Genomic DNA, 12,421 nt, shown 5'->3' with positions numbered 1-12,421 from the left:
GGGATCGTCCAGACTAATAATTAGTTAATTTGTTTATAAGGCCATAACTTGTAAACTATTCAACTTACTGATTCCAGATTTCGTGTGAGTTATTAGACAGTGATAAGGAATGAGAGGATGCGATGCAAAAACCTTATGGTAATAATAACGCAGTTTATAAATGTTTAATCCAAAAGTCATATATAAACTTCTTCTGTTTATAACTTTTGATCTAATCAATATTTTTTGACGCTCGAGGGCTAGTTTTGCAGGTCTTTTGAAGACGATAAAAAAAGTACTCCACTGTTTTCTCGTGGAAATGAACGGAAAAAAGTTATAAGCGAAAAACGTGAATTTAAAAATTATACAATTAACCACCCTGTAAACAATCTTCCCCCATTTTTATGACTGTGGAAACTAATATGTTATTGGACATCTATAGTGACAAATTCAGCTTGCCGAAACAAAAAGTGGCGAAATGGTCATTTTCCAGTTTATTTTCCTGGCCTATGAAATATGTAAAGATTTTTTAAGGAGGTTCGATACCGAAAAAAAAATGATAAGAAAGTTTTCAAAGCAATTGAAATCTGTTAATAAATATGCAAACTGTCTCGTGTAAAAATATCAGATCGATTGCCAATGTAGTTTTTTTTAAAATGATATTAAAAATTATGCTGTTATACACAGGCTCTTATGGGAGTTGGGGCAAAAACTTTAATCAAACGTGAATATTGCTCTTAAAAATGGTTAGGATCGGGAAAATAAAATTGTAATTAAAGAATTAAATATTACTAAACACATTAAAACAATAAAAATATGCACTTACAATATAATTATTGAGATAATGGAATGAATATATAACGTTTTGATAAATTTGAACAAACATCTGATCCAATGAAAGGAAATATGGCAACACTGTACGCTGTAGTTAACGCTTCATCTGACGCGCTATATTTGAATAGTTCGATTATAGACTATAAAATTATTCCAGTCGAAAACATATGTAGTAATAATTAATAATAAATAAATTTTTCGTGATCTAATGCAATATAATAGCAATTTGAAACAAAAATTGAAAGGATCCCTTTGCAAAACGAACAGTATAGATGTTTTGTCATAATCTTCAATTTGACAAGGCGACGTCTCACTATCATACACTGAACTTCTTGATAGTTATCATATAGATTCTCGGTTTGCACATTTTACTTTTTTCTCATCAATCCACATTCTGTTTCATACGCATTTTATATTACTTTTCAGTCATTACTTTTCCTTTGTATTTTGGATGTTCATTCATGTTTACGGAATACGCGCAAAGTTGACAGTAATGACAGTTGACCCAACTTTTACCACCACGCCATAACAATGTTGCCAGATTTCATCCATAATTTTACAAGCTCTTAATGAATAAACAGACACTTTTATTCAAATAAAAAGTTTATTGCCGTGCATTAAACACAAAAAATATATGCAAGCTAATATGTGTTGTATAAATTTCATTCGTATATATTATATTTAGTTCACTCAAATTAATTTATGTAAGGTTGGTACTACAACGAAACTCCCGCACCGCCTGCCCCGCAAGAGATGTATCGAACATCCTTAACTACGTTCTGTTGGCAGAAAAGTCTGATGCTTCATTACTATCGCCACGAGATAGTTTACCAGTTCTTGTGGTTCACAATGCGCAAAACCAAATTCGTTCCTACAAACATTTTCCGGTGATCATGAGGATATAATCCAATTATCCACATTATTAAATTTTCTCTGCGGTTTACCACGAAGCAGATTTCCCGGGGCCCTATTAATCAAAGCAAATTTTAACCCGTCCGTCCCTCGAACAAAACATTATCCACATCCTAATCGACCAGTTCGATTCACTGACCTACATCCGAGTTACCGCCATGATTATGCATTGCGCTGTCTAATCGGACAACAGATTTATGTTTTCTCGACAAAAAGATGCGAGTATCCTCCGCCTCGTGATATTTTCCGTTAATTGATACAAAATTAAACCGCATTTGTTCCGGTTACATTTCATCGGGTGTTTCATAAAACGAAACACAAAATTGGGTTGTTGGGAACGCGAAATTCCACTCTAATTTAATCAAACGTGCACGGGTATTATTTTTTTTTGCCCGCAAATGTTTAATCGGAACAAATACGATTGATTCGCGCAGTTTGGGACTGTCTGGGTAATATTTTAAATGTTTTAATTACCGCTTTTATTTTGTTTCGCGTAGCGTCGGAAACGTCAGTTAATAAATAATTGATCGAGAGCAATTTTATAAAATTACTGGCGCTTTTAATTATGCTTCGTCAGCTATTTTGCCAATTACGAAAATAAAATATACAGGGTGTTGCGCATACGAATCGACACAGAGCAGGGGTATGTAGGGAACCCGAAATACGATGATTTAACGCAGCTTACCTTTTTACTAAGTTGCACTCCTGAGAAGTTGTAGGCCTTGAAAATGGAGTGTCAATTTCGAAAAAATTCAATATCTCGGTTATACTTGAACTTAGAAAAACCAAATTTGATACACGGTGTGAGCGTACCAAGAGCATTAATCGACAATAAGTAGAGTTCAATTGTAGCATTTTAAAGGGTTAGTAAGGGATGGTGCACCATTAAAATGTGACAGAATTTTTTAACCTTTTGGAGGACTTAAAAAATTATTACTTTATCTTATGGGGAATTTAATTTTCAAACTTTTCTTACTCTTGTTAGTTTTCAAAAAACCTTGTCGTTTTCAATAAAAACACAAATAACTAATAATACGTTTTGTAGCTGTTATTTAAAATCATCGAAAATTCAAAAGTTGGCTATGAATTTAAACGTCAAACTTGACGATCAGGAAAAAAGTTGAAATAAGAATAATTTAATAGAAAAACAAACAACTTAAGGAGGTATATCGGGTTTACTCAAATGCACAGATGTACTTAAAATTTATATAGCGTATTACCCAGTGCTCCCTTTGTGCGTCATATTTTTTTGAAATTTTTTTTGAATCTAGATTTTGAGATATTGTTGTTGAAAGTTGTTCATTTTAACATAGGTTTATATGGCGAAGATGGACGGTGCGGCTCTTTTTTTGCCCATAACTGAGAAAAACAATGTAGAAATTGTGAAACAAAACTTTTCCATAGATAGTACACAGTATTATCTCATTTTTGATGTAAAACTAATGTAAGTTTTGAACATAGTACAGCTGTATTGATTAGAAACAGAAACCAATAATTGCATTTCTGTCCGAGTTGAGAATTAATGTGGCAACATCGCAATCAGCTGACAGCAAGGAGGGAATACATTTGAAAGACTGGATAAAAACGAAATTGATTTGAAACATATACATTTTTCCTAAATCCCATGTACATGTTACCAACAATAAATTATTCAAAACAGATGATTTTTTGTAATGGTTTTAAAAAACTAGATTAATTAAAAAAGACTAGGAAGCTGTGATATATTTATTGGAATAAAAAATACAGTTGATAAATCCTTTTAATATATTTAATGGTTTATAAAAACATCGCAGTCATTACCCAGCAATTTTTAGGGTTACATAAAGTTTGCTTGATTAATATAATTAGTAATACATGAGATAAAAGCATTTGTACGGAATAACAAAGGAACATAAATATTTCTCAGCAAACTTTATATCTAAAAAATTAGTTATAGTTGCAAAACTTTTGTAACATTACTAAAATAGAGATTAAAAACACGAACAGTGAGTAATAATGTAATTTCTATCACAGAACCTTCAAAATTGCATCCAACATTTTCTTTGACTTGGACGAGAGATGGGCGCGAGTGTCATTTCATTTCTTTAGAACTAAATTAACATAATTCTCGTTGTTTTACCAGTTCACATGATTTACGGATTTTAAATAAAGGATACAAATCTTCGCGAGGATAATACGATATATTTGCTATATATAATAATTATATTGTACATAGTTTACACACAATACATTTTTGAACGCGTACGCATCTTTACCCGAATTTGATGCGCAATATCTCCGATGTCCGAGGTCTGTAGGTTCGCAATGTGTACAACTGCTAGTCAATTATCAGCGCTGTAGCCACATCTACATAGACTTTAAACGTTCATTAAATATAATTTAAAACTACTTAAATATGATATTTTTATATTGTTAATTAGTCAATATGTATGCTATGTGCATATGAGTAGATTTCTTTGCTATATAGATGTTTATCGCAAATAATTTCAATAGAATTTATTTTTTTCAAGTTGGTAGCGGGTTTTAGTCCCATAAGAAAAGCACAGGACATTTGGTAATTATTTATTTTACCATAAAACAACTGATTTTTCTAATCAGATTTTGCCAACCCCCTTCCAGGGTGCTGAAAATGAATTTCAAATTAATTTTTTGTTAATTATTCGATCGCAAAAAATAATATCACATTCATTTTCAGCTCCCTAAAAATTACGGGAATTGTAAAAATTTCATATAGACTTTTACGTAAAGTAAATAATTATTAAATATATGATACAATCATTTATTCATTATTTTATTAACAATTTATAATATCACGTTTACCATTGCACTATGTGTGTGAACAAAATTATAAAGTCAACCCTGGAATACTCTGATCTTAACCAAGAAATGGCGTATATAATGGTTCAAATTTACGTTTTATATATTGCTTATTTTACTTATCTAGAGAAGGAAACTTTTCGGCTCTCTTCACGAACTTGTTCCAGCCAGTTTAGGTTGCGTTAAATCACCATATTTTGGGTTCCCCTAAGTGCCCCAGCTCTGTGTCGGTTCTTATGCGAAACACCCTGTATAAATCTCCATTCCGCAGTTATCAATCGTTTAATTTTTTACAAATTGGCTTTGGCTTAATGAAATTATCCCAAATTTTAAAAATATGTAAGTACAATTTTTTTTATTTTGCTGTCATTAATTAGCATCGTTGCGAGAAGTGGCCCTAGAGCAGATCCTTGAGGCACAATTTTTAGGATCCCTGTTATATTTCAAATAGATATAGGAGATCTAGTCACTGTTTGATAGTGACATTGCGTCGGTACTTATATAATCGCTACAGCTGAAAGATAAGATAAGATACGCGAGTATTATTTCGGTAAAATCTATATATCTCTTACTTTGCCATTCATACGTATTCATATTGTTGTCAACGTTAATATTTATTCAAACAGCAAGCCCGCGTTCACGAAATATTTATATGACGTGATATTTGATTCCACATCGATAATGGATTTATTGCCTGTCGACAACTGCAAAGGGCTTCTATTTTATTTCTGACTGAATCATTTTTATTTGCGTTCGCACTGTTCATTATAAAAGGAAAATAAGAGAAATATATTAGTTCTATGCTAAGTAAGGACTGTAGAAAAATAGAGTTAAGTACACAAAAATTAAAGGAGAACTGTTTTATAAATTTCATTGATGATGGGAAAATGGAAGAATAGCATTAGACTAGGCGGTATCTGTTTTGGTTTGGGTGAATCGTATATCCACGTAGATTTTTGGCTTTTTGGCTTTCAGTTATCACTAGAAATTAAAATTTTTCTATGCGCATTAAAAAAACGCGGGCTTAACTTTTGGCGGCACAATATGTTAAAGAAATTCGAAAAATGTCATATTTTTCTTCCTATTTAATTATGTATTTTTTCAAGAATTCATTTTAGGCAAAAATGGAAGAGGAAAAAAATTCCCTAAAAAGTAATGTTTTTAATCCCAATTTTTGCGATTTTTTCGATTTTTACCATAATAATCATGATTCATTCGATTTGTAACAAGTCATATTTTGTAAAATTTAATTACAAACATTTTTTTCCTCTTCCATTTTCGCCTAAAATCAACTCTTGAAAGGATACATAATTAAATAGGAAGAAAAATATGACATTATTAGAATTTTTTTAACATATTGTGCCGCCAAAAGTTAAGCCCACGTTTTTTTTATGCGCATAGAAAAATTTTAATTTCTAGTGATAACTGAAAGCCAAAAAGCCAAAAATCTCCGTGGATACACGATTCACCAAAATATGATACCGTCTGGACTACATGGGGGTAACGTGACTTCGGCAATCTTCATGACAATTATGCCATACTCGCCATAATATTGTCATATTACCTCTAATCCTGCCATATTCGTCAACAAAATTATGGTCACATTGAAATCAAGTTGCCATATTACCTCAGGATGTTGCATCAATCACATTTTTTTGAGTTATTTATATAATTTTTGACGCTTATTCTTCATCTTGTAATATTTCTGATTGTATCACTAATTCTTGTAGGAAAAATATAGATCTGATCATTATATTCTCACCTGAAAGCCATCCTCGTAGTCGACCACCCTGTCCTGCTTGTGCTGGTAGTTCAGCGACCCGTGGCGCACAAGGACCCCGCCGGCGTGTCCCCTTTCGTCGATGAAAAAGATCTCCGTGAAGACGATGATGCCGAACACCGCGAAAAACATAACGACGAGGAAGAAGCTCATATTGGCACGCTGTCTATTTCGGAAGTTCACGTATTTCTTCTTCCCCCCGCTGCTAGATCCCATGGCTATTCGGTCTGGAACAACAGAACAGTCTGTCAATAAAATAACACTCAAAAAATTGATTGAAAACCAATGAAGTGTTGAATATTGTTGTATACATGCGGATGAGAAGGTTGTGGCAACTTTAGTTTGACAGACTGTTGATTTGTTATATTTTGCAACTATTACATAAATTACTTTTTGAATAATTTAACAGATTTCCTGTTTAAAAGGCATAATATTGAACTTTATGATAGTATTTAACTTCCTGGAATTAATTTTTTCAATCGTTTCGCTTTTAAAACCACTACTATTCCTTAAATTAGAATCCTTTACGGAGGATTAGAGTTAGATTTAGTACGCAAGATGAAACTAAAAGGTTGAGGTCTTAACCCTAAATAATTTTCTTGACACATGATTTGGCACAATTTGTTTGTGCTAAAATCTACAACCGTAAGTATGTTTTTTTTTTTGGAAAATGACCACTTAAATGTAATTTATTAGACGTAGTGGCACCTAAAAGATTTATTTCTAACTCAATACTCTTACAGAACACTCTTTTGCCTGTCTGTCTTAGTATTAGAGATACACCTGGTAAATTTATGACAAAGCAATCCTTTCTTATAAGTAGGGTGGTTCATTACAAAAAAATACATTAGTGGAGTCAAGATAGCTTACAGTTACTCATTATTTCGAAATAATTATGGGAAGCATGGATTTTCCTAAAATCTTTTGAAATTACTTGGAGATAAGTATTAGAAAAAAGTTATAAACTTATTTTTGTACACCAATTGTTTTTTAAAGAACATTTAAAATAATTCAATGAATTTTAAATCGAATTCTTTCAAATTGACAATATAGTTAGGGGTTTTCGTTGTCGCTGAACAAGAATATGAAGTCGGAAAACGAAAATTCAAAATGGCTGATCCAATATGGCCGACTATTTTAAACGATTTATTTAACAATTTTCGATTTTAAATCAATCTCGCTTATATTTCTAATATAGGGGTTCGAAAAATGAAAATTATTAATGGCTAAAGATATTTTATTGAAAATATGTTTTATTTTTTAAAAAACGAATTTATTACAAAATAATGAATTTTTAAATCTCATCAAGATCTTGCTCTTCCTCAAAAATAACTGGGCAATTAAGGCTTAGAGCCAATAAAATTGAAAAAAAAAATACTGATTTTAAATACAAAATTACAAAATCTTAATCAACGTCCCCTATTATGTATTTATTCATTATTTTAAAAATGGATCAATATTCATATATAAATATTAAACTCATACATTTACAGGTTTAGCATAAAAGAAAACGAATATAAATACCTTAAATGCAAACTGAGGATTATTTGTAATATTAAGTATTATTACATTAAAGAATTACAAGTGTACGAGAGTAGGTATAACCTCAAAATGGACAAAATATGTGAATAATACACTTTCTAACACACTGATAACTGCAACTTACTCGAAAACATAAAATCATATTCTTATACCATTTATAATAATAATTATCTAATTCTTATAAACAAAAAATGCTTTTAAAATAAATAAAACTGTAAGTAAGAAAAAAATATTTGGTGTGCTCACTGCTTAGCTTCGTCACCCAAACTCATATCTGTGTCTACATCAATAAGAGAACTTATACGTTTTAAAAATGAATATTAAATCAATTAATCAAAAAACGTAATTTTTTTGCTGTTATAACAATTTTCGACTTATTATTATAAATAAAAATAAAAAAAATATTTTTCGCTGGCTTTACTTTTTTTAGGGTCTTAGCTTAATTCTTTGACGGTTTATTAAACAAAAAAATTGTTTGTACATTATTAAACTTTTTTTACAATAAATTTCACGGATTTTTCATGAAATATTTTTATTTTTTGTTATTTTCTGTTTTTTCTATTATTTCAATTTTTTAAGAAAAATAATATGCATGCGCCATCTTAAAGTAGAGATTTTAAGCTTTAAAAAGTGCTCTAATAAAGTTTCAATATCACGTTTACAACTATAGTTTATGATCCATAAAGTATGGCCTAAAAAGTAAAATTTGTGATATTTTAAAATTATTGAATATGTTGGGCTCAATATTCTTCAAATTTAATTTTTTCCATATCGCTCACTGTTTCAATTGTCATTTGAAGAGTAATCTGTGAAAGTTACAGATATTTATTATAAAAATTAAAAGAATGACAGCTATTTTATTATTATTGTACAAAATTATAGAATGACGTAACTTTGTATACGTACTATATATTTTTTTTTTCTCAAGTTTAAAGACATAAAATTTTGATAGCCGGATGAATCTTCTTTCATTTAAATTTTTGCGAGTCGATTTGATCAATTAGATCAAAAGTAAATAATTTAGCGTACACTCTACAGTTGGTAACTTTTTATATGTTGTTTCTGACAACTTTACAAAGCGAAAAATAAAAAGTTTTCTCTTCCAGTAACTTTCGCGAAGTCAAAATCTATCTCGACTCCACTACATGTTTGCTTCTGCATTTTAACACAAAACATAAAAAAATAGTACACAGACAAATTTCTCTAGAATGTGGGCCATAAAATGGTACATCTCACTCTTGAATAATTGTAGAGACACCCTGTATATTTTCTAGCGGTCACTAAGACACCACCGAACTTTCGCACACATAATTTACACTACTGAACACTTTTTTTAAAACTCCTACTTGCCACTGTCACTTTGATTTGGGAGAATCGCACACGTGCTGCAAATTTAAATATATTCCCGAGTAATTCCGTGTGAAAACACTTGCAGTCGTACAAAAATAGCCGCCCACAGATTGAATTAAAGGAATGCTACACTCATTTGTCTGCGAATAAGATACTTACAAGCCTTCATCGTCGGTATAATTGGAAAATAACTAGTTCACGCATTTTTATCTCTAATCAAAACATAACAACCGCATCTCGCGAGGACACACTCATCACTACCGAAAAAAATTGCGTTTGAAATATCGCTTGATAACGGATTATTAATTGCGCCATAGGCGGAGGGCCGGGATGACAAAGAGGAGTTATTGGAGGGCTAATATTTACATTGAATAATCAAGAATATTTTGTAAATAATTCGCCGATTTTTTTCGAAATGTGTATTGTATAAATAAGCTTGAAATAAACAGAGTTTTATAAAAATAGCTAAAATGTAAAGGTTCACCACTTTTCGTGGCCTGATCACTTCTATCTCGGGCAGAAAGGTCCAATCTACGACACCAAATTCACTCCGATCGTACTAACCCCGCGCCCAGCGGTCACCACCAAATATTTGTTACACTTTGAAAGTCGTATGTACATACTTATTTTTAAATAAATATTTCCCATGTTAAAGTAATCTTAAATTTGAGCGAGAAAAACTGTCCTTTATTTTTGACAGGTTGTGGTGTCCTGTATTTGTATCGATTAGCCTATACTCTAGTGTAACAACAATATTCTTGGTTAGATATCACTTTTTAATTTAGTTCCGCATCGGAAATGGATCGAGATAAGTATTATAAAGTCAAAAATGTTTAATAGTTATCACATGCGAATTGTAAGCATTTGGAAACTTGTATATTAACGAAGGTTATTTATATTTATAACGTATTACTACTAAGAAATATTTGATAGGTTTTTAAACACTTGCATTCCCGAAATATGACGCGCTGAAACAAGAGAAACAATTGAAATGGTTTTTGAAAACATATTCTATTATTAGCTGTGAAACTGATATTCACGAGCAGGATTTTCATTCAGACATTATAAAAAATAATACGCAACTATTTGGATATTTTATTAATTCGCTCTCAAGTAATAAATACCCCTACTATAACCGTAAATTAAAAAAATGCATATTATTAATAACAATAAACTGTAAAAATTGTATTTAGGTACAATAGAATTAAGTAACAGAAAAAGTGATATATTTACCTAATAATGAACAAAATTGTTCCTTCTTGGTTTATTAATATTAAAAAATATGAAAAAATATAAAAACAAATTTTCAACTTATCTATTTACATATAAAACAATGCCGCCAGCTTTTCGTTTGCCTCCACTTTTAACCAAATATTTTAAAAACAGTGAATGTTTTTATAAAACAGATTTATTCCTCCGTCTTTTAAATTTGCAAATTTACTTATAACGACAATAACGGCAATAGTTCTTTTCCTATCATCATCACTGATAAGTTGTTCAAGCGCTCTTCTACCGAGATACTTGTTGCAGGAATTGTTAAAACTGGGCAAAACAATTTGTATGTTTCCTAAAATACCATTTTAAATTCCTTGTATAATATTTCTATCGTTTTTTGAACTTCTAAATTACGAAATTGTTCATCTCTGTACAAAATATGAAGTTCGTTTCAACCTATCTATTTCAAAAATGTTTGGATGCATTTGTAATAAACATTCAAACGATTTTTCGGGAAATTTGTTTGCATATTCGGGCAATTTTGAGGCATCTTAATAGAAGCAAACAAATTTAAATCATGTAAATTCCTAAAACAAGTAGGTACTTAATGTCAAATAAACTACTAGTATATTACTCAAACACCAGATAATACATATATACTTAATGAATAAGGTATGAAAATGTGAAAATTTTCAAATATCTAGATCTAGATGTATTAGTTTTTCCTCTTTATGTTCCCTTAATAGTCGGTGTTGCTGGTGCAAGTCGCCGTGATGAGCTGTGTCAACTGTATCCCTCCACAGATTTTGCAAAAAACGCAAGAAAATATTTGCAAATGACAAGAAATCATATTAACGAGTGACAAAATTTAGAAAGAGGTTTTCTAGATTGGATCAAGTGTTTCATTCATAAATTTTGTCGAGTCGAATTTGAATATAAAGTCTGCCGAGCCTCATTACCCAAAAACTTTGCAAAAATCGCAGAATATCGCAGAAGAAAAGGAAATCGTGAATCGAATCAAGCCAGTTCTTTGATTTCTTTTCTTCTCTTGTAGCGAACTCTTTTCTCTTCACATCAAGCTTGGTCTCATGAAGCAAAGCTCTGGACAAGAACGCAACGTTAAATTTATTGTATATGTACCGTGTGTTGTAGAACATCGCTCCAACTAAATGTGTAACGTAATAAAAAATTATTTTTTATGGAAACGTTATTGAGAACGCGTTCAATGAAATATCTGAAGATATACGTCGTAAAAATGACAAAACAAATCATTGGAACCGCAAACAACAGACGATTTTAAGATTAAATTACAGGGAAATAATAAAATAGCCTTTCCCGCACACCTAAGTGTTTTCCGATAATATATATAAGATTTCTTGTGACATAAAATGATAGAAGCCGCTCCGGCACGTCCCTATCTGTTTGGTATGGCTGCAGGAATAGTATTTGCAGGAATATAAATCTAATCCCGTTCTCAACCCCAGACGTTGAAAATATGTATTTACTCGACGCGATATTGTTTTGAGGGTAATAAGTTTTAGTTCGGAGGAATATACCGGCTGGAGATTCGTGTTTTTCTACACGGTGATTTACTTGAGGCCACAGGAAAATCTCGGAAATGATACGAGGAGCAAATTACAAATAAGTTGTACAACGAGAAGCAGCTTTGAATGAAGCCTGAAAACTTTGTCCTGCGACCACCGTATATAACTATAAGCTACAATGATTACAAATCAATTGCTTTATAAAAAAAAGTACCTTGCCACTCGTGTTGGATTACCTTGAAACTTACAATATGCCGCAGTCGCATGTACATGAAAAAAAAAACGATTATATCTATTCGAGTCATCGGAATATGAACTTTTAGAGTGCACCGATGTTAACAAGTCACGAAGCCATTAACGTTGAGCCGAACATGCTCGTGTAGAGTTCCATGTACTCTCGATGTTGGCGAGGCGTCCGACAGGAACTTATTTATAACAGAGAGTGGAC

General features: G+C 31.4%; 1 protein-coding gene across 5 annotated transcripts in view; it reads right to left on the bottom strand.

The window, feature by feature from the left end:
- The window catches only part of LOC108906905, an 83,907-nt gene extending 74,445 nt beyond the window's left edge, over window positions 1-9,462 (bottom strand). For 3 of the 5 annotated variants that reach the window (XR_002763059.1, XM_018710343.2, XM_018710346.2), the window contains exons 1-2: window positions 9,374-9,462; window positions 6,305-6,549 (exon numbers count right to left, since the gene is read on the bottom strand). Coding sequence is in view for 4 of the 5 variants with exons in the window: in XM_018710343.2 (XP_018565859.1) it covers window positions 6,305-6,549; window positions 9,374-9,383 (255 nt within the window). In the remaining variant the exon portion in view is untranslated. Of the gene's footprint in view, window positions 1-6,304; window positions 6,550-9,059; window positions 9,353-9,373 lie in introns of those variants that run through there. The other 2 variants (XM_018710344.2, XM_018710345.2) reach the window with 2 other exon arrangements.
- Window positions 9,463-12,421: the final 2,959 nt, after the last annotated feature.

Source organism: Anoplophora glabripennis, unplaced genomic scaffold, assembly GCF_000390285.2.
Source record: "Anoplophora glabripennis isolate ALB-LARVAE unplaced genomic scaffold, Agla_2.0 scaffold354, whole genome shotgun sequence".
NCBI lineage: Eukaryota > Metazoa > Arthropoda > Insecta > Coleoptera > Cerambycidae > Anoplophora > Anoplophora glabripennis.
The sequence above is the reverse complement of the archived record's forward strand: the minus strand, read 5'-3'. Positions and strand labels throughout refer to the sequence as shown.